Below are 27,066 nucleotides of genomic sequence, written 5' to 3'. Positions count from 1 at the left end.
TTCCGCCTCTTTCAAGATAGGAAATTATCCACTTCTGCCTTAGCATTGTGGTAGGGAAACACTGAAAATAATCTTACCAGAAATTTAAACTATGCTGGGAAGAGCATTCTGACAATGTCACTATATCTAACCAAATTCCACTGAAGAAAAATACATTCAATTGCAATTAATAAATGTGAAGGGTACAGCCAAAAAGTAATATAATCATAAAGCTCTCAATTTAGCAGCATTCTCCCACTGAAATACATTCAACCTGTCATATAAGATATCATCTCAATAACCTGCAAGGAAGTCAGTTTCAACTAGAGAACTGAGAATCAATGGTTCTAAATTATATTCAAACCTTCACTCAAATCCTATTTTGACAAAAGTTCCTTTAGATACTGGGAAATGCTATTAATTATTTTCATCATGAGAGCAAATTATTCTTATGTCACAGATACTGAATTCTGAACCAAAACCTGAATGTGCCTTTCACAGTAAATTGTATCCAGCTCTACCTCCAATATTCCTTTATGTGTGTTTTACATTTGGACCATGAAAATAAATATGTAAGTATTTTCAGTGTTCTACTATATCTCCTTGCCATTACCTTTCCTGGGAGTTAGCAGGTTACTGCTAATTTGAAGATTATATTTTCTGATTATCTAAAAAAAATTACCTCCTAGAATACCTGTCATATTAGAACTACAATATGTATTCTAAATAATTTGTCTAAGTAAAAAAAAAAAGTCCTTGGTTCATCACATTCCCCTTGAAACAAGGCCACCAAAAAAATATAAGTGGGAAAATGGGCAATAAGCTTTTAAAGCTAATGACTAAATACATGTATACCAAAGTTGAGTGTTTTCAAGCCAGAAAAATCAAAAGGTGATCAATTTAAGAAAATAAAGGCAAAGTATCAAAAACAGGGGCCCCTTTTCTAATCTCACACCCTATGTATAGAATCCTACTAAAACCAGCCCTAACAAATACTCAGGTGTCTCCTCCCATTTCCCCACTCCCCCACAATTCCTCCAGGGGCAAGAAGTGCCTGCTCTTTTTGGGTGATCACCTCTCTGTATTAAATGCTCTTTATTATGTCAACCTGAAATCTGTCTCCGGGTAGTCTACCTACTGGGACTAATGTTGCTGTGTGAAGACACTCAAAGCCGGTCCACTTGCCTTTCTACACAATGACTTGTTAGAAATGTCCAACATGTCTCTCCTAACCAACTTTTTCACTATCCCCCTTCTGTCTACTTCTAATAATATTCTAGAGGCCCTCTCCATTCGCAGTCGCAGAGATGGAGATGTTGCTCAGACTCACTCTTAGTCTGACATATGCATGTTCCTATTAATACCCGGAAACATCCCCCATTAAGCCTATTCCAATATTATGCATTATTCCATAAGACTGTTTACTGATTTAAAGCTCAGAAGACATGACTAGAACACAATGTTTACCTGTGTTTGAGCGTCTTCTAATACCAAAGTCCCAACTTGAGGTAATATCGACTGACTGGGCATATACATAGCCCTGAGTCTCACCATTGCTTCCCTGAATTTCTGACCCACTGTCTCCAGGCATTGAAGGAGGATGAATCTTCTCTAGGTCAACATCATGATCAATGAGAACCATCTCACACATTCCCGTGTCATCACTGGTCACATGTGACTGTCGAATATGAGCTAGAATGATAGTTGGATTGTCCAAGAAGGCCATCCTTTCTGTGGGCCAATTTCCTTAAAAGGCTATTTTCTCCTCTTCATATTGTTTCACGAGCTCACCTACCTAGAAACATGATGTACACAGCAAATATTTAAGAATAAGGCAGAAAATGACTGAATCATTTTTCAGACACATTCAGTGTAGTAAAATGCCACCTTGAAAATCAACATTTATCCCTGTTCTGTGGAGCTTAAAAGGATTTAGTCTAAGCTGAAAGGAAATCCTTATAAGCACTAGGGGCTGCAGCTCTAGTCAATGAGATCTCTATAGAATCAGAAAGGAAGGCTTGCACTCTTGCAAAACAAATCACAGCAACTCCTTACAAGTCAGGCCACTCGAAGCACATAACTACTGTTAAAACAATATATTTTCCTTTCTTTCTCCCTTCACTATCATGCAATCTTCTCATTACTTTATAAGGTCATGGGGGAACAAGTTGTATTTTCCTCAAATGATGTGCTAAAGTACAAAACTGTATTTCATCAGTCTACATTTCCCCTCCTGTCATATGGTTGTGAAGTGTTTAAAAGGGCACAGACAATGCTTTCAGAGTTACTAGGGGTTTTATAAAAACGATGTACCACCAAATTAATGTTGCTTAATGAATATATTTTCCTGTCAAGATAGCATTGTGTTTTTGTTGTTGTTGTTGTTGTGTTTTTTCTGAGACAGGGTGTCGCGCTTGTTGCCCAGGCTGGAGTGCAGTGGCGTGATCTTGGCTCACTGCAACCTCCACCTCCCAGGTTCAAGATTCTCCGGCCTCAGCCTCCCGCGTAGCTGGGATTACAGGGATGCGCCACCATGCCCAGCTAATTTTGTATTTTTAGTAGAAATGGGGTTTCACCATGTTGGTCAGGCTGGTCTCAAACTCCCGACCTCAGTTGATCCGCCCGCCTTGGCCTCCCAAAGTGCTGTGATTACAGGCGTGAGCCACCATGCCTGGCCTGTGTTTTTAAAATAAAACTTATAATCAAAATTACCTACTATACGATCAACTTCTTATTTTAGAAACTTAATTATAAAAACTGCTTCCTCAGTCCTGTTAAAACTGTAATGAGGCCGGGCACAGTGATTCACACCTGTACTCTCAACCCTTTGGGGGGCCGAGGCAGGAGGACTGCTTGAGTCCAGGAGTTCAAGACCAACATGGGCAACACAATCAAAACTCTATCTCTACAAAAAATATATATATATAATTATTATTATTTTTTAATTAGCTGAGCATGGTGGGACATGCCTGTAGTCATAGCTACTCATGAGGCTGAAGTGGGGGGATCACTTGAGCCCCAGCATTCAAGGCTGCAGTGAGCTATGATTTCACCATTGCACTCCAGCCTGGGTGACATAGTGAGACCCTGTCTTCTAAAAACAAAAACAAAACAAAACAAACATACAAAAAACACTGTAATAATATTTGTTCTAGTAACAAGATAGCACCCTCTCAGTTAAGTGAAAATACTCAACAAAGAAAATATTGCAGAACAACGGTTAGGTACTAGGCCCTAGAGACAGAAAGGGTTCAAACCCTGGCCCTATTACTCGTTAGCTATAAGATCTCGGTCAAAATACTTTACCTTTTTGAGCCTCCCTTTTTTTTTTCCTTCATTTATAAAATGGAAGCTTCAGGGGTGACAGGATATACAGGAGATAATGCAGGTAAAATGCTCAAAAAAATACATGGCATGTAATTAAATAAATGTTAGCTATTAATAATAATGATAAAAAATCAATAATTTCAATGATCAATTCTTGCTTAAAGTAGTCCTAAAATATGTCAATATCCCATCTGTCTTAGTAAGTTTGTGGCACATAAAATAAGTCTGTGCTTCCTTTGTGATAGAGGACACTGCAAGTCATCTGAGTGACTTCTCTGCCCCTGCAAAATCATTGAGAAGTACAAGGAATATGAAAGCTGGATTGACTATGTTTCCAGGAACAGTCCTAGAAGATACTTACTTTCAGAAGGACTTATAACACCAGATTTTCTTGTAATCTGTTTCTTCTAGAAATGGAACATAGAGAGGAAATCTAGCTAATAAATCCTTACAGTTAACTAAGGTTTTAAAAATTGTTGTCTGGAAACACATCATTCTGCTGATGTGTCTTAAAGTGGGTCTTAAAATAAAGATACTGAGATTAAAAAGAAATTTAACTGAGGAGCATCTCTAATCAAGCAAATTACATTAATCTTCACTTTTTTCCTCTTAATATATTCCTTGAGTACTTATTTTACTCTGAGGCTAATGGGAAATGCAAAGGTGAGTAAGGTATCCCTGAATCAAAAAGTTAATACCCTAATACAGACCTAGTACATCTCCTAATACCATGGGATTCCTTTAAGCATCAAATTTCTGAGATATCTGGTCCCTGAAGTATTAGTGTCAATCTACCATTTTAAGGATATTGATCAGAAAAAAAATATGAAATTAACAATGAGCATTTAAATTTCACTTGTAAAAATACAAACTTCTCTATAACCATAAAAAATGTATACACCACACATTTATTTATAAATGAGAGTATTTGTGGAAGCATAGTATCACAGATCAGAGCTGCAAACATCCTTCTACAGCAATCACAATAAGCCATCTTCCTGGCATGAAAGGAAGGCAGCTAGTCACCAGTAGAGAGGCAGGTGCTTTCAAATTCATACTGAATAGTTCTCCCTTGCAAAAACAAGGGCTTTAATGAGAAGTCACACATTTAATACACTTGATCTTAGCCAAAAGGCCGAGAAGTGATCAGATATTTAATAGGTGTTCTAGCACCAAAAAGTCAAATGGCAAAAGGCAAAGTGACAAAAGTATACTGAAGTGCCCTCAATAAAATCTATTCTAGGGAAACAGGTCACTTCTGAAGATAAGAGGAATGGGCAAACACTTCTGAAGGCACATACCAACTTCCCAGCTTTATCCTCCCAGAACAAATGCCTCAACAGCAGCAGATATCTTCTCTATTAGGACACTATGACTTCATACATTAAGGAATCTGTATGATTCATTCAAAAAATATTTATTCCCTACCAGCTCTGATATGGAACTCCCACAGGACTGCCCCAGAAAACATATTATTGTGTATGTCACTTTTTACCTCCAATTACGTGTACTTAAAGACTTAGACTATAAGTTCCACAAGGACAGGGTTCATAACACCATATTCCTTCTGGCAACAAAGGCTGTTATACATGGCAGGAGTTCAATAAATGTTGCTGTCTAACTTCCAAGGACTATTCAATTTTGTTGTAGAGATAAGTCATATATGAATGTGCCAGGTGTAAGTGTGTGATTATAAATAAAGGATTGCCTTTTTTTCGTAATACAAGAGCATCTCTTCAACATGCCCTTCAAAATTGTCCCCTTGGAACACTATTCAACTTATTCTAACAAGACTACTTTTCAAAACCCAAAAGAATATTTTAAAAAATCTCCCAAAGAGCAGCAAATTATCATTTGAAGCTATGTTTGATTTCCAAGACAAAGACATACATATCACGGATAAAAACAAATTGTACTCTCTGATCAGTTGTGCACAGATCAAAAAGATTTTTAAAAATCTAACTCTGGCAAGGGTTCAGAGAAATGGGCACTCTCATGCACAATATGAAGGAATGAAAACTGGGACTTTTAAGACGGTAATTTGGTAATATTTACCAAAATATAAAACATGAATACTATCTGGGCAATCCTACTTCTAGGATTTGTTCTAAGGAGATAATTGTGTAAAATATTTATCTCAGAGTAATCTGTAATACTGGAAATCTAAAAGGAACCTACAATAGTACACATATGCCATGACACATACAAACAACACAATACTAAGTAGCGATTAACAATACATGGTAGAGGGTGAACAAAATGTGGTATATAACGATGGAATATTGTTCAGCCTTCAAACACAGGAAATTCTGACACATTACAACATTGATGAACCCTGAGAACATTACGCTAAGTGAAATAAGCCAGTCGCAAAAGGACAAGTACCGTATGATTCCATTTATATGAGGTACCTAAAGTAGTCAAACTGACAGAAAGTCTAACAGCAGTTGCTAGGAGCTGGAGGAAGGTAGTAATGGGGAAAAAGTATTTAACGGGTACATTTCAGTTTGGGAAGATGGAAAAGTTATGGAAATGGACAGTGGTGACGGTTGCACCATAATATGAATGTATGTAATGCCAATGAACTACACATTTAAAAATGGTTAAAATGGTAAATTTTACTTATAATTTATACCATGTATATTTTACCACAATTTAAAATTTTTAAGTTTTTTTAAAAAGTCTAGGAAACACCAGATTCAACCAAGTTAAAGAGGTTTTCTTCTTGCTGTTTCATCACAGGACTTACCAAAGCTTTTAAATTATGTACTTTGTGTATTATGACTCTCCAAGAGGGAGGAATCTAGTAACAATATATCCCAAACTTATTCCATCCATAAATATTGTTTTCTGTAGGAATACTAAACATATCAATGTATAACAGCATTTCACAGAACAAGGTTTAGAAATGCTATTCTACACTTTCACAAATGCTGTCTCTTCAGGCCTTGAATGCCTTCCCTGGATGTTACCAACTCTTGATTCTCTGACACAGCCAGACGTCTTTTGGCCGGGTGCAGTGGCTCACACCTGTAATCTCAGCACTTTGGGAGGCCGAGGCAGGCGGATCACTTGTGGTTAGGAGTTTGAGACTGACCTGGTCAACATGTGAAACCCCATCTCTACTAAAAATACAAAAATTAGCTGGGCGAGGAGGCTAAGGTGGAAGAATTGCTTGAACCTGGGAGGCAGAGGTGAGCCAAGATGGTGCCACTGCCCTCCAGCCTCGGCAACGGAGCAAGACTCCATCTGAAAAAAATAATAAGGCCCGGTACAGTCACTTATGCCTGTAATCCCAGCACTTTGGGGGGCCAAGGCAGGTGGATCACCTGAGGTCAGGAGTTCGAGACTAGCCTCGCCAACATGCTGAAACCCCGTCTCTACTAAAAATATAAAAAGTAGGGGGGCGTGGTGGTGCGTACCTATAGTGTCAGCTACTCGGGAGGCTGAGGCATGAAAATCTCTTGAACCTGGCAGGTGGAGGTTGCAGTGAGCCGAAATTGCCACTGCACTCCAGCTTGGGCGAGAGAGCAAGATTCTGTCTCAAAAATAATAATAATAACAAAATAAGACAGACCTTTTTACATACCTTTAGGCCACGGATAAATAATATCACCTTGCCTAAGCTTTCCCACTTTTCACAGCTTCTTTCTCACACTTTTTAACACCACGTTCTTTAAAGCATAAAGATTTGTTTTACTAAAAATGGAAGCAATAGGGATATCCATGCACAGTAGAAGGAAAGAAAGAGATGTCCCAAAATAACACAATTTTTTTTTTCTTTTTGAGACAAGGTCTCACTCCCATCGCCCAGGCTGAAGTGCAGAGGCATGATCACGGCTCACTGCAGCTTCAACTTCCCAGACTCAGGTGATTCTCCCACCTCAGCCTCCCAAGTAGCTTGGACTATAGGCTCACACCACCATGCCTGGCTACTTTTTGTATTTTTTGTACAGATGGGGTTTTACCACATTGCCCAGGCTGGTCTTGAACTCCTAGGCTCAAGCTATCTACCAGCCTTGCCCTCCTAAAGTGTTGGGATTACAGGCGTGAACCACTATGCCAGGCCAACACAGGCATTTTTATTTTATTTTATTTTTATTTATTTTTTTTGAGACAGAGTCTCGCTCTGTCACCCAGGCTGGAGTGCAGTGGCTATCTCTGCTCACTGCAAGCTCCGCCTCCCGGGTTCACGCCATTCTCCTGCCTCAGCCTCCTGAGTAGCTAAGACTACAGGCGCCCGCCACCACGCCTGGCTAATTTTTTGTATTTTTAGTAGAGACAGGGTTTCCCCATGTTAGCCAGGATGGCCTCGATCTCCTGACCTCGTGATCCACCCGCCTCGGCATTCCAAAGTGCTGGGATTACAGGCGTGAGCCACCGCGCCCGGCCCAGGCATTTTTAATATACTAGGTGGGTCTCCTTTTACACTTCAAATGAATAAATATTCAACAAATATTTACTAAGTTTCTACTAAGTGCTAAGAGTGGTTTCAGATGTACTTCGGATACTGTTCCCAGATTACACACCCATCTGTATTCATTAATGATCATGAAACCTGCCTGTGGTAACTAGGAACATGTTCTAAACATGGGAATAATTTTTAGTAGGTTTTGATGGGCATCACGTCTTAATATAATTTTGGATAATTTTACATACACTCATTTCCAAACTTTATTTATAATGGCTTATGAAAAAAACTGAGACAATGAAAGGTTAAGAAACTTGCCCAAAGCCAGACAGCTAACACATAGAAGTAAAAAATCAAATTCAAGAGCTTGGGATCTTACTCGCTACACCACAGAGCCTCTCAAAACAAAGAGGGACAAAGTTACAATAGTCATAATAAACACAATTTTTTTTTTTTTTTTTTGAGACGGAGTCTCGCACTGTCGTCCAGGCTGGAGTGCAGCAGTGCAATCTTGGCTAACTGCAACTTCTGACTCGCTGGTTCAAGCAATTCTCCTGCCTCAGCCTCCTGAGTGGCTGGGATTATAAGTGTGCACCACCACGCCCCACTAAGTTTTGTATTTTTAGTAGAGACAGGGTTTCACTATGTTGGCCAGGCTGGTCTCGAACTCCTAACCTCAGGTGATCCCCCCCACCTCGGCCTCCCAAAGTGCTGGAATTACAGGCGTGAGCCACCGTGCCCAGCTGAACACGACTTTTTAAAAGCCTATTGTACTCATTTGTATCTAAGGCCTGAGAGAAATTTCTCCCATGGGTCTCTGTGAAAGACATAAGAGAGCAAATGTGTTATGCAGTAGAGTAAACCCTTAGCTCCCCTCCACTAACAACAGTGCTTGTACAACAGCAAGAAACAATCAGTGCATGTAATGGTTGTTCAAAAAAATAAAAGTCACAAAATTTCACAGAACAAAGGAACTTCAGTGATCATCTCGTTGTTGACCTGAAATCACAGAGTAAGGGTTTACTTTAAATATCTAGTTACGTCTAGGAATATTTTTTAAAATCCCTAGTGACTCATGTACCTTTACTTCAAGTCTATACCTGAAATACTCTATTTCTTCAAATAACTCACTACGAGCAAATAAGCCTGCCCTATACTTCTTCAGTCTCTAAGGACCTGAGATAGGCAACAACACGACTTACAATGCTCACGTCTATCCAATGGTTAGAAGGAAATTCCCCTTCCTGGACTTTCTCAAAACACTACCCGCTCACTTCCCTCTGATCTCTCACCTGCAATCTGTGAAAACTTGTCAGAATAGGCAACAGCCCGAGGCTTCACAAAGGTCTGCAAACTCCCAATCAAAAATTACTGCTGCCCCATCAATGTGCCATATAAATGCTGGCATGTTAATTGTGTATTTATAAGACTGTTAATGGTTAGTTAATTTACCTCCCACACTATTATTGTACTTGAAATGATTTAATGTCTGCTGAGGGAGTTAACAACATGTAACAGCAGATGCGAGATTTTTTTTTTTTTTTTTAACCTTTCCACACTGTACCCCGACTTCACACTATTAGCATTAGGCAAGTTAAAGCTAATTCCTGTACAGGAGTCCTTAAACGTGTCATAGGAACACTCACATTTATTTTCCACAACAAGGAATGATTACAAGTGAGGGGAGAAAAAAAGGCTTTTTATTATATACAACGTCTTGCCTTTATGAAAACCAACAGACCCTCTTTTTTTATTTTTTAACTAAGATTTCAACATCCTTTGATCTAGTTAAAGCTCAGAATTCATACCTCCTGGAATTCAAAAATAATTGAAGTGACCATTAAAATAAAACACTTTATTGCTTTTAAATCTCTTTCTCTAACTCTCTCCAATTTAACTCTAAATTAAATCTTCATTTATTTTTTGGACTAGCAAAAATTGAGCTTTTTTCCCCCTCAGGGAATTAAAATCTTCTCCATGTGAATATGCCCAATTTCACTAAGCAGTAAATTGTGAGACTATATATCTGGAGAGTTTGTTTCTTCTTTTTACATTTTTATTTCCATATTTTGACTAAAAGTGCTTACTAGACTAAAGTAACAGAAATGATTTATCTTATTTTGAATGAGATTCATTCACAAAATCATCTCAGCACTAAATGAAAAACTGTATAAATACTGGCCTGCCCCCTCCAGAAGTTTACTTACAAACTTCAACAGAGGAGCTGTGTCATATACATAGGGAACAATAACATAAAGCAAGATAAACCCACCACCAAATGAGATATTAAGACAACATGTTTTCCAAGAGACAGGAACATCACAGAAGACTTCAGAAAGGAAGGCAGAAGTATTTAAGGATAGCTATGCTTTCATTAGGCAGAAACACAAGTGAAACAGTAACAGTTGACATTTACTGAGCTCTTACCATGAGATGTACTAATCACTTTTCATGTAACAACATATTTAATCCTTACAGCCACTTCAGGAGGTAGGCATTAATACTATCCTCATTTTATAGATCTAAAAACAAACAAAACTAAGGCTTAAAGGAGTTAAGTATCTTGCCCAAGGAGACAAGGTAGATTTTTTAAGACCACAATTTTTGAAGCTCCTCCCATCAAGAGGTGGAGTCTATTTCCTCATCCTTGAATCTGGACTCACACTGCGATTTGCTTTGACCAACAGAATATAGGGGAAGGAATGTTGTGGAAATTCTGAACCTTGGCCTCAAGAGCGCTTGCAGCTTCTGCCCTGGCCTTTTCTGGACCACTTCTGAATTATGGGAAAAAGTCAGGGGTAAAAGACTATGGGGAGAAAGAAGCTCAGCCATCTCTGTCATTCCAGCTGTCCTGCTGAGGCCCCATGAGTGATTAAGTCATCAGGGACAAGCCTCCCACTAACCTACCAGGAGGCACAGTCTCTTCTTCTATCAAATGTCTCCCTCAGACAAAGGAATCCTGATCCCTGGTTTTCTTGTCTTATGCCACTAACCTCGAAATGCCTCAGAATCTTACATCTGCCAAGATCCAGTTAAAAAAGAACCTGGTAGAGTGATTCTCACACTTCTCCACGGACACACCTGAAGCGCATGGGACAGTGACCATAAATCAAGGTATGAGACAACCTAGGGGAGCCACCTACAGTAACACACCATAAGAAATTTATTTTTAGAATTCATTCATATTTTGTATTCTATTTTATACTACACTGCACCTATGTATGTTTGTTTACAGAGATAGGGTCTCGCTCTGTCACCCAGGTTGGAGTGCAGTCGTGTGATCACAGCTCACTGCGGCCTTGACTTCCCGGGCTCAAGTGATCCTCCCACCCCAGCCTGGGACTGCAGGCAAGCACCACCACGCCCAGCTAATTTTTAAATTTTTTTGTAGAGACAAGAGTCTTGTCATCTTCCCCAGGCTAGTCTCAAACTCCTGGGCTCAAGCGATACTCCCACTTTGGCATCCCAAAGAGTTGGGATCACAGGCATGAGCCACTGTGCCCCTCCCCTATGTTTGTTTTAACAGGAAAAAAAAAATGTTTATCTTCAAATACATCACTAAAATTGATACTTCAGGAAAATGTACCATGGTTACTTTGTAGCTTCCACTACACCCTGGCACATCCTAGGACTATCTTAACCTCAGTTTGAATAGCAAGGATCTAGTGGAAAAACATAGACTTTGGTGTCAGAAATGTCATTTTGTACAGATAAAATGGCACTTTATCAATGGACAACTCAAAACTCTAAATTTTACTCAAAAGATGTTTCCTATAAGGTTGAAGAACTGTTAAGTATAAACCACACTAAACTATAAAGTTCTAAGCACAAGTTAGAATAAAATACTGTTATTCAGCTGTTATAAAACAATCTGTATTTTCAAAGTGTTTTGAAATAATGTTTATGTGCTAGCAATAGCTGTGAAACTTCAAACAACCTAACCACCCACCACCCCCAAAACTTCAAACCTGCCAACATTTCCAGCTGTTACAAGAAATCTGCCAGTTCGGTATAATGTAGCCCCTAAATTATTTTTCCAATGGGTGTTGTCTCTCTGACATAATAGATTTGACTGACACTTGTGAAAATAAACAATTTTACGTTTTACTTTAAGATCTCGGGTCAAAATGTTTACTAGTTTTACCTAAACTGAAGAATATAAATAATGCCAAAAGAACTAGACTGTTTCTCAATGTGAAATTACCGGTTTAGGAGCTTAAGCTGTAACTAGCACTCAATTGTCTACCAAATATTCATTCATTGGTTTCATTCATTTGACAAATATTTATAAGGCACTTACTACATGCTGGGCACCAAAGATACACTGCTGAGCAAAAATAAAGACTTTTGGCCATTGCCTTCATGGATCTTCTGAGGGTGGACCCAGTAGATAGAATTTTAAATTCTTTTTTTTTTTTCTGGAGACGGAGTTTTGCTCTTGTTGCCCAGGCTGGAATGCAATGGTGCGATCTCAGCTCACAACCTCCGCCTCCCAGGTTCAAGCGATTCTCCTGCCTCAGCCTCCCTAGTAGCTGAGATTATAGGTGCCCGCCACCACGCCCAGCTAATTTTTTTGTATTTTTAGTAGAGATGGAGTTTCACTATGTTGGGCAGGCTGGTCTCAAACTCCTGACCTCAGGCGATCCACCCACCTCAGCCTCCCAAAGTGCTGGGGTTACAGGCATGAGCCACTGCGCCTGGCTTAAATTCTTGCCCCTTTCTGTTGTCCCCTACCCTTGAGTGTGGGTGGAATCTGACTTGCTTCTTTCTGGCCAATAAAACATGGCAAAGGTGATGGGACAGTCATTTCCTTGATTACTTTCCATTATCTAAGACTCCATCTTAGCCACCTGAAGAGAGCAATTCTAAGCCACAGAGGTCTTCTTGCCGGCCTTGAAGAAGCAAACAGCTATGTTATGGAACTACACATGGCAAGGACCTGAGAGCAGCCTCTAGGAGCTGAAAATGGTCCTGGCCAACCACTAGCAAGAGAAGGAGGATCTTAGTCATATCACCGCAAGGAAATGAATTCCACTACCCAACCTGAGAGAGCTTGGAAGATCTTTCCCTAGTGAGCCTCCAGATGAGCTATATAGCCAGCTGACACCTTAATTTCATCCCTTTAGGAGCATGAACACAAAACTCAGCTGAAGCCATGACTCCTGACTCACCGTGAAATCATAAATTCATATCGTTTTAAGCAGATAAGTTTGTGGTAATTTGTCATGCAGCAAAAGAAAATGAATTCAGCATAGTGAAGGAAAATAAGCCTATACCCCTTCACATATAACACATAAGGCTCTCTAAAATGCAATTTCACTACCTCTTCCCTCCCCATCTTGCAACTTCCAGGACTGCACTGAATATGTGCTGGCCTTTGGTAATGATGCTCCTTTATTTCAGGTGTACCCTTCTCCAATACAAATCTTATTCTTGTAAGTCCAACAGAAGTATCTCATCCTTGGTAAACCCTTCTGTATCACCCAGAGTCCAACCTATTTTAATAGCATTTTATTTCTACCATCATTACAGTGAGTCATATGAATATCATTTTTAAGGAACCAACAATTTTAAATTTACCCAATTCTAGATTCATAAATATGGTTACTTCATTAAGGTATAAATCTCTCCCCAAATCATTTGTGAAATTGTTACAGATCCCATCAACAATAATGTAATGGTTCAAATGGAAGCCGGTTTTTCTTCCTGGGAGACATTTAAGCAATCAATATCTGGAGATAGTTTCAGTTGTTACAACTAGAGATGGCTGCTATTAGTAGCCAGTGGGTAGATGCCAGTGACGCTAGTAAACATGGTACAATGCACAAGGCAGCATCCACAACAAAAAATTATACCTCCCCAAATATCAATATGAATAATGCCAAGCTTGAAAAACCCCACAATAATGTGAGGTTTGAAGCCACTAAATTTGTGGTAATTTTCAACTCCCTCGAAACTGTTTTGTTTATACTGAAACTAAACTATAGAACTTTGCTACTAAAATCTATGCTTAAACCTTCTAAGGGCTAAAAAAGTTCAAGTCTGTTTTCTGAAATTTTAGTCTACCCTAAGGAGCGCCAAAGCCCAAACAACTACAATAAAGACAAGTTGCATTCCGTAAGACTTAGCCCTTGGTCTGAGAAGCCTTTTCACCCTTCTTCCCCTGACTACCTCCTAACATATTATTCAAAATCCAGCTCAACGGTAGCCTTAACTTCCTGGGCTCAGGCGATCCTCCCAACTTGGCCTCTCAGGTAGCTGGGACTACAAGCATGCACTACCACACCCGGCTAATTTTTTGCAGAGACAAGGTCTCACCATGCTGCCCAGACTGGTCTTGAATTCCTGGATTCCAGCGATCCTCCCCCTCGGCCTCCCAGGGCGTTGGGATTACAGACCTGAGCCACCGCACCCGGCTTGCTCCCTCCATGTGCCCATTTCACTGCACTTAGTTCCTAGTTCTACCAAATAATTAACCCGGCACACTGCCTGTTAGTAAGGTGCTAAGTGTTTGTTGATTTTACTCATTCAACAAATGTTTACTGAATGCCTACTATGTGCCAGGCACTGTTCTAGATGCAGAAAACACAGCAGAGAAGGCAAAGTCCTGCCCTCATGGCAGGACAAAGAAGTAAATTATATAGTGAGTTAGAAGTGCCATGAAGAAAAATAGCACAGAGAAAGAAATGGATAATGCTAGGTGGAGCCGTGAGTTGCAACAGTAAATGAAATAGTCAAGGAATGCCTCACTTAAGTGACATCTGACTTAACACCTGAAGGAGGTGAGAGAACAAGCCATGTAGACACTCCAGGGAATAGGTCTGCCAAGCAGAGGGGAACATGCCTCACACTGCTCAAGGAGCAGCAAGGAGTCCGCCAAGGAGCAAGTAGTAGATAATAAGATCTGAAAGACTGGGGTGAGTCTGTAGGGCCTTACACGCCATCCCAAGGCCTTTAGCTTTTACTCCAAGTGAAATGAGGGGTCACTGGAGGATTGTGAATGATCTGTCTCACATTTAAAAGAATCTCCCTGGTTGTCATGTTAAGGAATGAATGAATTAAAGAACAAATAAAAGATCGCAAACAAATCACATTGGCATTTCTTTTTAAATAATCTGTTTACATGTTGGTTTTCTCTTCTAAACTTCTAAACTCTCAAGACACTATCTTACCCATCACTATGCTGCCAGTTTCTAGTATATGTGGATGGCATTCAATAAGAGCTCATTGTGGAATGAATAGACAACAGGTGCATCTTTCTCGTTCCCAAGGGGCTGTCCCGTGAGTTTACCAAAAAGGACCCCCATCCATGCTGCTGGTTTAATAGATAGGTCTCCCATTACAATCTAAGATTTATTTTCCTTCTATCAGCTCCTTAGCGTTTGAAGTTTGCTCAAACAAGTGGAAGAATTCAACAGAGTAATGTTTCCACTTACCTGGTCTTCAGGGTAACCACATATCAATTAAGAAAAGCAGCCAGTGCAGTGGCTCATGCCTGTAATCCCAGCACTTTGGGAAGCTGAGGTGGGCAGAACACAAGGTCAGGAGATCGAGACCATCCTGGCTAACACGGTGAAACCCCGTCTCTACTAAAAATACAAAAATAAAATTAGCCAGGTGTGGTGGTGGTGGGCGCCTGTACTCCCAGGCTGAACCGGGAGAATGGCATGAACCTGGGAGGCGGAGCTTGCAGTGAACCGAGATAGCGCCACTGCACTCCAGCCCGGGCAAAAGAATGAGACTCTGTCTCAAAAAAAAAAAAAAAAAAAGAAAAAGAAAAAGAAAAAAGAATAAAAAAAAAGAAAGAAAGAAAAGCAACACACTTTACCACAAAGATCACTCAGGAAACCTAAATTCCAGGGACCTAACTACACGGCCTTGGACAAGTGACTTCTTTAAACCTCATGTGTTCTTACGTCTGTTAAATAGCATGGCTGAACTATATGAAGGGCCTTTCAGCTCTTAAATTCCATTCCAGTCACTTGTGTGGAGGAGGAAAAGGAGGATGTGACTGGGAGAGGTTTATCCTGGAGCCCATCTAAAAGGTTTTGGGTGTTTTTGCTTCACATTGTTTTCCCTCGACCAGAATTTCATTGCATGTTTGACCTCTACCACACCTGTGCCATAATTCAAACTCAGAGGTACGAGGAATCTCTTTTTTGACAAAGAATTGTAATAGTATCAAGATGTTGCCGGTACGCTCTCTACAAAGGTAAACCATGTTGACTGATTTGAACAGGCATTATTGCCGTTTTTGTGTTTTGTTTTGGTTTTTTTTTTTTTGAGAGACAGAGACTTGATCTGTTGCCCAGGCTGAGGTGCAGGAGCATGATCTCAGCTCACTGCAACCTCTGCCTCCCACGTTCAAGTGATTCTCCTGCCTCAGCCTCCCAAGTAGCTGGGACTACAGGTGCCACCACCACGCCCGGCTAATTTTTCTATGTTTAGTAGAGCCAGGGTTTCACCATGTTGGCAAGGCTGGTCTCGAACTCCTGACCTCAGGTGATCCGCCCGCCTCAGCCTCCCAAAGTGCTGGGATTACAGGCCTGAGCCACCATGCCCATCTTTTTTTTTTTTTTTTTTTTTAATGCTAGTATATAAACTGGTTCCAATAACTACAAGAGTTAAAGTTGATAAACAATACAGTTATCTTCAGAGTGTTATCATAAAAGAAACTAATATTAACAGAAAATGAAAATGGCACAGATTATAAAAAGGCACAGTGTTTTGCCACATCTAGAGTTCCACGTTGCTGTCACAGGCTATGGATTAGTGACATCTGCTATGGATTAGTTAACAGTTGTCACTGTTAAAGAGACTAGCTATGGGATGACTTTAGGAGAGTCAGTGCTTCCGACTGTTTCCTCTACAGTGAAATAGCCATAATATGTGTCCTATTATCCACTTCACAGTGATGCTGCTATAAAACAAAATAGAGGCTGGGCACAGTAGCTCATGCCTATAAATCCCAGCATTTTGAGAGGCAGAGACAGAAGAATCACTTAAGGCGGGGAGTTTGAGACCAGCCTGGGCAACAGAGCAAGACCCCACCTATACAAAAAAAAAAAAAAAAGTAAAAATTAACCAGGCATGGGGGCACATGCCTGTAGTTCTATCTACACAGGAGGCTGAGATGGGAGAATCACTTGAGCCCAGTAGTTCAAGGTTACAGTGAGCATGATTGAGCCACTGTACTTCAGCCTGGGCAACAGAGTGAGACCCTCTCTCTTAAATTTTTTAAAAAGGATATTTACAGAAAGCTAAAAAGCACGACATAAATCTAAGATGTAATATTACTGACTTTTCCTATTCTAGCTATATCTTTTTGGAAGGAAAATAAATAAGCTGTCAACTATCAAACTCATTAATTCAACTCCTGATGAACAAAAGACAGCAACAAGATAATCTAAACCAGCAGATAATCCTCAAACTACTTTTATGTGACTTTGAATGGTGCTTTGTATTTTCACTTGAATAGAGCTTTCATAATCTCAATAAATGATAATGGCTATTATTGTTACTATTAACAAAACTGTGTTAACTTTGCTAGGTATTTTCTCAGAACCTTCTAGACTATCTCATTTTTTTTTCTTTTTTTTTTTTGAGACGGAGTTTTGCTCTTGTCATCCAGGCTAGATTGCAATGGTGCAGTCTCGGCTCACTGCAACCTCCACCTCCCAGGTTCAAGCGATTCTCCTACCTCAGCCTCCTAAGTAACTGGGATTACAGCCACCCACCACCACACCCTGCTAATTCTGTATTTTTAGTAGAGACCGGGTTTCACCATGTTGGCCAAGCTGGTCTTGAACCCCTGAACTCAGGTGATCTGCCGGCCTCGGCCTCCCAAAGTACGGGGATTACAGGCATGAACTACCATGCCCAGCTAGACTATCTCATTTTTTAAATCACCACAGTGTACCAAACATGAGGATAATGCAACAGAACTGGCTTCATTCTGCTTATAATACTATAATTAGGGTGAGAATGTTCCACAACATACAATTTAAATCGAATAATCAATTCTCAGCCCAGACATGGTGGCTCATGCCTGTAATCCCAACACTTTGGGAGGCAGAGATGGGCGGATTGCTTGAGCACAGGAGTTCAAGACTAGCCTACCCAACATGGCAAAACCCCATCTCTATAAAAAAATACAAAAATTAGCTGGCCGTAAGACCCTCATCTCTTAAAAACAAAATAAAGGCACTTTTGCCATTCACAAAGCTTTGAGGTAGATTCTATTATTCTTCATGTTCTATAAATCAGTAAACTTCGGCACAAACTTGCCCAAGGCCACGCAACTAGTAAGAGGTGGAGTCAGGATAGCCTGGCTCCAGAATCCTGCTCCCAATCACTACAATATGCTGTCTCACATTTCCAGCTTAAGCTCACTTCATCTTAATCTTCTTACTCCACTCCTTACACACAAGTCTAGGTATGGGTATACAGAGACTTATCAGTTCATTCAATAAGCATGACTACATACTACACGCTGAGGGTTAGGCGTTTAAAGTGCTAAGTCATAGTCCCTATTCCCAAGAGGCTTACAGTCAAGCAAGGGGTTAAAGACAAGTATACAAATGGCCACAATAAAGAACAGGCCAGCCGGGCGCGGTGGCTCACGCCTGTAATCCCAGCACTTTGGGAGGCCGAGGTGGGCGGATCACGAAGTCAGGAGATAGAGAACATCCTGGCTAACATGGTGAAACCCCATCTCTACTAAAAATACAAAAAATTAGCCGGGCGTGGTGGCGGGCGCCTGTAGTCCCAGCTACTCAGGAGGCTGAGGCAGAAGAATGGCGTGAACCCGGGAGGCAGAGCTTGCAGTGGGCTGAGATCGCCACTCCACTCCAGCCTGGGCGACAGAGTGAGACTCCATTTCGAAAAAAAAAAAAAAAAAACAGGCCAGGCACAGTGGCTCACGCCTATAATCCCTGCACTTTGGGAGGCTTAAGGAGGCAGGTCACCTGAGGTCAGGAGTTCAAGACCAGCCTGGCCAACATGATGAAACCTCATCTCTACAAAAAATTAGCTGGGCATGGTGGTGGGTGCCTGTAATCCCAGCTACTCAGGAGGCTGAGGCGTGAGACTCACTTGAACCCGGGAGGTGGAGGTTGCAGTGAGCCATGATCGCACCACTGCACTCCAGCCTGGGCGACAGAGTAAGACTCCATCTCAAAAAAAAAAAAAAAAAAGAAGAAGAATGAGAGCAATGCTAGAGGAGTCTATAACAATGTACTACGGGCCAGGCACGGTGGCTCACGCCTGTAATCCCAGAACTTTGAGAGGCCGAGGTGGGCGGGTCACCTGAGGTCAAGAGTTCAAGACCAGCCTGGCCAACATGGTGAAACCCCATCTCTACTAAAAAAATACAAAATTAGTCGGGCATTGTTGTAGGCGCCCGTAATCCCAACTACTCAGGAGGCTGAGGCAGGAGAATTGCTTGAACCCAGGAGGTGGAGGCTACAGTGAGCCTAGATTGGCCATTGCACTCCAGCCTGGGCTACAAGAGCAAAAGTCCATCTCAAAGAAACAATGTACTATGGAGACATAAAGAAAAAATATCTAAATGAGACTGGCTACTCAGACAAGGCTTCACAGAAGAGACTAAGATCACAATAATGGAAGAAGTCATTTCCAACTTAGCCACCTTAATAGTTAAAAAAAAGAGAGAGAGCTGGCAATTAAACCATCTATAATCCTGGCTCCTTGATCAGAAACTTCAGAAGTTTCAGAAATGCTTAAAACAAAAACATCAGGCCATGTTTGAGTTATTGCAGAAGCAAAGAAAAGATAACTACCCTTTGCAGTGGAGGAAGCCAAGGGAATGGCAGAAGTTGAGAGAGGGTGCATAGGAGAGGCTGAAAGCAAACAATCTTCGGACTGCCTGGCTTCAAACCTGGAAGTGGCATTCGTGGTGGGACCTTGAGAAAGTAACAACTTCTGTGTCTATTTCCTCATCTGTAAATGGAAGTAAGTTCAGTGCCTACCTCATAGGATTGTTGTGAGGACTGAATGAATTAATACATGTTATGTGCTTCAGTGCCTGACCCATGGTAAGCACCATTACAACTCTTTACTATTATTATTGCTATTATTCCCTGGTCTAAGATGAATCTTCAAAGATGAGAAATTGGAAGGTTCAAAGAGGGGGTAAAAGGCAACATTCGAGGTAGAAGACACAGCATCAGACAAGGCACTGAAGCAAGAAACAGCAGAACAACACGTATTTAGTAACTAAAATTACACAGAGTTCAAAGTTGCTGACTAGCATTACAGAGAGACTTCCTCAAAACAGAAGACTAGTTATAAAGCTGTGAAGATAGCCCAGAGATGATGAAATCTGAAGGCAGTGAAAGATGGTTGCACGAATTCAAGAAACAGTCACAAAATATTTAAGAGATAAAAACTGGTAGAGGCTGGGCGCAGTGGCTCACGCCTGTAATCCCAGCACTGTGGGAGGCCGAGGTGGGTGGATCGCGAGGTCAGGAGAATGAGACCATCCTGGCTAAGAGGGTGAAACCCCGTCTCTACTAAAAATAGAAAAAATTAGCCGGGCGTGGTGGCGGGCGCCTGTAGTCCCAGCTACTTGGGAGGCTGAGGCAGGAGAATGGCGTGAACCTGGGAGGCAGAGCTTCCAGTGAACCGAGATCGCGCCACTGCACTCCAGCCTGGGTGACAGCAAGACTCCGTCTCAAAAACAAAACAAAACAAAACAAAACTGGTAGAACTCGGTGACTGAGTGAATGTGGAGGATTAAGAAGGGGGAAGTTTATGGCTTGCATGATAGTGCCAACAAATAAAACCATAAACTCAAAAGCAGAAACAGATTATCAGGTAGTGGGGAGATGAGGAGTTATGTTTCAGACACAATGAGCGGGCTTCAGATGTCTATGGATTACCCAAATAGAGATCCATCAAAACACAAACCTGAGAGCCCAGGAGAAAGGTCTGAGCAAACTTGGGAGACATCAACATGTAAGTGACAGGTAAATCCATAGATGTGAATTTTGCCCAGGGAGAATATGTAAGAAGAACAGTAACCTAGGGATAAAACCAAGGAACAGCAATAGTTAAAGGGTAGCCTGAAGGAAAAACAAAAAACAGAAGCTGGAAAAAAAAAAGTCAATCTTTGGCTAGATCCTGAAGTTAGCTATCCATGCTGTGTAAACTCATGAATTTATAAGCTATTACTTTCTTCACTTTCCCCTCACCTCGCATTTCCTAGTAAGAAGTTCACTGCTGGACTGTAAAGTCCTTGAGAGGAAAGGGCATTTGACTTCCTATCACTAATGCCCAATATATATGCCTGGTACCCACATGCTTGTAGAATGAACCTGGCTGAACAGAGAAAAATGGATCATTTCCCACCTATTTAAACAAAAGTCTTGTGGAATTCCTAGAGCCTAGGGCTGCTTCCAGCCCAGAGCAGAGAAATATAGAACCTGAGGAGAATAGAAGCAGAAAGGAGGCTGACCTTATGCATTGTTGGAGGAAATGTAAAATAATGCAGCTGCTTTGAAAAACAGCCTGGTAGTTTCTCAAAATGTTAAACAGAGCGTTACCATATGACCCAGCAACTCCACTCCTAGGAATATACCCAAGAGAACTAAAAACATATGTTCACACGAAAATTTGTATACAAATGTTCACAGTAGTATTCATAATAACCAAAAGGTAGAAATAACCCAAATGTCCATCAACTGATGAACAGATAAACAAAATGTGGTACAGACATACAATGGAATATTATTTGGCAATAAAAAGGAATGAAGTACTGATCCATGCTACAACACAGATGAACCTTGAAAATTATTACATTACATCAAAGGCCACAAACTGTCAATTCTTTGTATATGAAAGGTTCGGAACAGGCAAATCCATAGAGACAGAAAGTAGATTAATGGTTGCCAGCAGCAGGAGGAGGAAAAGTGGAGTGACTATTAATGAATATGAGATTTCTTTCTGAGGTGACAAAAATGTTCTGGAATTAGTTAATAGTGACAGTTATACAACTTTGTGAATATCCTAAGAGTCATTAAATTGTACATTTTAGAGGCGTGAATTTTATGGTATGCGAATTATATCTCAATTTTTAAAAAAGAAAGGGGATAGAAACACAGGAAGGCTAGAATCCATGCTACATCCTAGATTTTTTCTAATTCAGGTGATTCCAAAACAAGGATACCAACAAAGCACCTAATAAGCAGAATTGGCAACAGTAACCATAAACATTTTTAAACAATCTGTAATATAAGTTGATTACATCAAATAGACATCAAATTCCTCATGCAAAAATGGCAGTTTCCAAGTCTTCTCTTCTGGGGAAAAAGAGAACTGTCATATACCTTAGTGACCTGTGTAAAGGTAACTAACCTACATTTCTAGTTGAAGGAGGTTAATCCTAGTACCAGAAATCCCATCAGAACTTCTGGCTTTGCTGAAGCAAACCCTCACACACTGGAGCAGTTTCTCCTACCAGAGCACGACACAACATTCTAATCCACACCAGGGGATCCGCATGAGAAGCCCCTTATAATATTTTTATATTAAGAAAACAGGCCGGGCACAGTGGCTTACTCCTGTAATCCCAGCACTTTGGGAGGCCGAGGCAGGCGGATCACCTGATGTCAGGAGTTTGAGACCAGCCTGGCCAACATGGTGAAACCCCATCTCTACTAAAAATACAAAAAACTAGCCAAGCGTGGTGGCACGCACCTGTAATCCCAGCTACTCGGGCAGCTGAGGCAGGAGAATCGCTTGAACCCAAGAGGCAGAGGTTGCAGTGAGCCAAGATCATGCCATTGCACTCCAGCTCAAGTAACAAGAGCGAAATTCCGCCTCAAAAAAAATATATATATATACACACACACACATACACGTATATATACACACACATATACACATATATACACATATACACACACATATACACGTATACACACACACATATATATACATATACACACACATATATACATACACACACGCATATATACACGTATATACACACACATATATACACGTATACACACACATACATACGTATATATACACACATATACACGTATATATACACACATATATACACGTATATACACACATATACACACATATATACACACGTATATACACGTATATACACACGTATATACACGTATATACACACACATATATACACATATATACACACATATACACACATATATACACATACATATATACACGTATATATACACACACATATATACACGTATATATACACACACATATATACACGTATATATACACATATATACACATATATATACACACACATATATACACACACATATACACACACACATATATACACACACACACACACACACACATATATATATAGTTGGCCGGGCATAGGGGCTCACACCTGTAAACCCAGCACTTTGGGAGGCAGAGGAGGAAGTTCCCTTGAGCCCAGGAGTTCAAGTGCAGCCTGGGCACTATAGCAAGACACCTTCTCTGTTATTTGTATTAAAAAATTTTTTTAATTTTTAAAAATTTTTTAAGTTGGGCACGGTGGCTCATGCTTGTAATCCCAGCACTCTGGGAGGCCGAGGCAGGTAGATCACCTGAGGTCAGGAGTTCGAGACCAGCCTGGCCAACATGGTGAAACTCCATCTTTACTAAACTACAAAAATTAGCCAGGTGTGGTGGTGCACACCCGTAATCTCAGCTACTTGGGAGGCTGAGGCAGGAGAACTGCTTGAACTCAGGAGGCAGAGGTTTCAGTAAGCCAAGATGGTGCCATCACACTCCAGCCTGGGAAACAGAGCAAGACTCCATTTCCAAAAAAAAAAAAGTTTTAAGAAAATTACGGCTATAAAACAAATGCAGTTCTTCATAACTGTAGGGAAAAAGGACTTAAGCACACATGCATTTACTACAATTTGAATGCCGATACCAATACGATCAAAAGAAGCTAAACTACTACCTCAGTGGGAATGGTGCTCTTAACATTGTTCTGAAACTCCTAATTTCCTTAACTAAAAAAAGGCAGAAAAGTATGCATAATGCAAATTACAAACACTACAGAGAAAATGTATGGAAATCGTTTGCCCCGCCCCCTCTCCCAAAAGAATGTTAGACACACTTTATAGAAACCGTGCTTACTCCAAATAGCTCACCAAGTGAAGGTTACTGTGAAATATTTCAAATTCCATAAGCCCCTCAGTACTGCAAAGACTGTGGGAAGGGAATGTTCCAAGCACAGACTAATGGACAGAAGGTACAAATGAAATAAGCCCTGATGCATGACTATCTAATGAAGTCTAAACTGAAGACCCAATATATTTGTTCTGAAGTTATTAACCAAGCTTCAGTTTCTTAAATACATTCAAAACATTTAGCATATTCTTATAAGTCCCAAGTATAAATGACAGAGGTCTGTCATTGAAGATAATTAAAATAATTTATTTTGCCTAGTTTAGGATAGATAAATCTCTATCATAGTTCAGACTTAAGTTTTTGTATTTTGAATTTTTTATACCAACAATGTGAATTCTTATTGTGTTTGTTGCCTGTGTTAACAATAATACAAGTTATAACAACTTGGAATTTTTATTTTAATTTTGGGGATGTGTCCGTATTTTAACTCAGCAACTTTAATCCAGTGATCAAAGCTTCATTCGCTTGTAAACTGTTTCTCAGGTAAACTGAATTGCCCCATACCAGCATCTTAAGCAAATAAATAAGTACAAAACAGGCAGAGATTATAAATTAGAGCAGACAAATCTGTATCTCGCCCCACGCCAGTAAAGAGCATTCTATCAATATAGTGAAATGCTAATCTCCTAATTAACAACCTAATTAGGTAATTATGGCTTTGCAGAGGGATGCCGAAATGAAATATGACAACATGGTCACCTCTTTATATGGCACCTGTGGGCCTTTTCAGCTGTCATTGCAAAGAGTGCAATATCAATTTGAACAGATGACAAAGTGCTGTCATTTTTCATTCTGATAATATACAGAATGCTTTGGATAGAAGTAGTTTACAAAAGAAACATCTTGCCTGATATTTTCCTAATTTAAATATGCTCAAATACTTCGGTAAATTTTTTGCATTGTACATAAGAGAATCAGTATGCACATTTTTATATTGTACATAAGAGAATCAGTATGCGCATTTGAAAAAAACAAACCTAACTGGCCATCATGCTTAACTGTACAAGCTGAAACTATTTCTTTTCTTTTTTTTTTTTTTTTTGAGACGGAGTTTCACCATTGTTGCCCAGCCTGGAATGCAATGGCGCAATCTTGGCTCACTGCAACCTCCACCTCCCGGGTTCAATTGCTTCTCCTGCCTCAGCCACCTGAGTAGCTGGGATTATAGGCATGTGCCATCACACCCGGCTAATTTTGTATTTTTAGTAGAGACGGGGTTTCTACATGTTGGTCAGGCTGGTCTCGAACTCCCAACCTCAGGTGATCCACCTGCCTCAGCCTCCCAAAGTGTTGGGATTACTGTGCCCAGCCTGAAACTATTTCAATTATAAAGTATATGATAATTAGAAAAGAGTAAAAGGCAACAATTCATCATATTTTAACACTCATATTTTTACTAACTACTGCTATCAGAAAAACTGAAATCCAAACAAATGTGATCTTCAATCTTCTTCTCACAAAATAAAAAAAGTGAGACAGACATTCACATTTGTTAAAATAAATTAAAACAGACCAGGCCTGGCCAGATGCAGTGGTTCATGCTTACAATCCCAACAGTTTGGGAGGCCGTGGTAGTGCATGCCTGTAGTCCCAGCTGCTGGGGAGGATGAGGTGGGAGGATCGCTTGAGTCCAGGAAGTTGAGGCTGCAGTGAGCCGTGATCGTGCCACTGCACTCCAGCCTGGTCAATAGAGCAAGAACCCTGTCTCGAAAAACAAACAAACAAAAAAAAAACAAACAAACAAACAAACAAATAAAACAACAACAACAACAAAACAAAAAAATCAGACCTGGTCTGAAAAATTCAAGCAGACAAAACTAGTTAGGCCTTATAAATGACCTTAACCTTGTTTGATTTGCAAACATAGGCAAAACTTGAGATATGTCTTATAAATGCATATATGAAAAAAAAACAAAAAACCTTAAGCTTATCTAGTCAGAAGCAGCCAACAAACTTATGTAACTGAGGACTTTCCAATGGTAGTGATCAACTGTATAACTAATCAATCAAATCTTTTGTTTTACTTCCACAGTCTTCCTACAAAAGCTTCCCCCGCTTACTTTCCCTCAATGGAGCCCCAGAATCATTTCTGATTTGAAGCTGCCCAATTCATGAATCGCTGTTTGTGCAAGTAAACTCTAAAATCTTATGCCTCAGTTTACCTTAACACACATAATTTTCCATACCAAAAAATCACTTCCCAATACGTAAGCATTCAACTCACTATCTCTATCTACCAAAGGCCAACCACAACTCCACAGAGATAGGAGTGGACTCCCTCTGAAAGTAAAGACGGAGCTGTCACAGGCCTACTCGTTGTCCCTGTGGCCACTGAAGAGGTGACGGTAGCACCGGGATAATGATACCACCAATACGAATACAACTCTTCTTCCAGAATACTGTCTTAAATAGGACTTTTGAGGGAAAAGAAGGCTTACCTGGGAATAGTAACATCATTTATGTCAGGACATATGAAACCATGTTCTAAGTTCAAAATAAAAGAGGTGAAAACTAACTTGAAAATACAATCCATTTACAACTTCACAATCACCTGCATTAGTGAAAACTATTGGTTAAAATGATGGTCACTGACTCTACTCATATTTGTTAATATCAATTTTAAACTATGATTTATTTTTAAATAATTTGTTTATCAAAGAACATTTCTAAAACTGAGAAAAACATCAAGTCTTATAATCTCACCACCTATTTCTTTTCTTTGCATACATGTTTGACATAATCGGGACCATACTTTATAGAGTGTCATATCCTTTTTTCACTTATTATATGGTTAGCATATTAGTATGTCACTAAAATTCTTCTGAAACATCTAAGATGACTGTATATTATTTCCATTCTATGAATTTTCCATGATTTCTCTAATTTTTATTGAACATTAAGGTTCTAATTTTTGCTATAGTAAATACTGCTGCAGTGAACATCTTTGAACACGAATATCTTTCGACATCTCTGATTTCTTTAATAAAGATTCCTAGAAATGGAATTACAAGCTCAAAAGGCATGCATAACTTTTTTTAAAAGCTTGTTAATAAATACTGCCAAAGTGCTTTCCAGAAAAGTTTTACTCATTTACATTCCCACTATCAATATGAGTAACCATCTTACCATCTTACCACCAATCT

At 40.0% G+C, this 27,066-nt stretch overlaps 1 protein-coding gene and 1 pseudogene across 11 annotated transcripts in view; both read right to left on the bottom strand.

Moving 5' to 3' along the window:
• MAPKAP1 (MAPK associated protein 1) overlaps positions 1-27,066 on the bottom strand; it is a 266,415-nt gene that overhangs the window by 229,926 nt on the left and 9,423 nt on the right. For 9 of the 11 annotated variants that reach the window (XR_010148846.1, XM_003312320.7, XM_003312321.7 and 6 more), the window contains one exon: positions 1,447-1,774. The exons of the other annotated variants lie outside the window; for them this stretch is intronic. Coding sequence is in view for 8 of the 9 variants with exons in the window: in XM_003312320.7 (XP_003312368.1) it covers positions 1,447-1,705 (259 nt within the window). In the remaining variant the exon portion in view is untranslated. The remainder of the gene's footprint in view (positions 1-1,446; positions 1,775-27,066) is intronic. 11 annotated transcript variants of the gene reach the window in all.
• On the bottom strand, positions 4,310-4,453 carry LOC112204504 (U2 spliceosomal RNA; annotated as a pseudogene).

This window comes from Pan troglodytes, chromosome 11, assembly GCF_028858775.2.
Source record: "Pan troglodytes isolate AG18354 chromosome 11, NHGRI_mPanTro3-v2.0_pri, whole genome shotgun sequence".
Classification (NCBI taxonomy): Eukaryota; Metazoa; Chordata; class Mammalia; order Primates; family Hominidae; genus Pan; species Pan troglodytes.
This window is presented reverse-complemented; position numbering and strand designations above follow the sequence as displayed.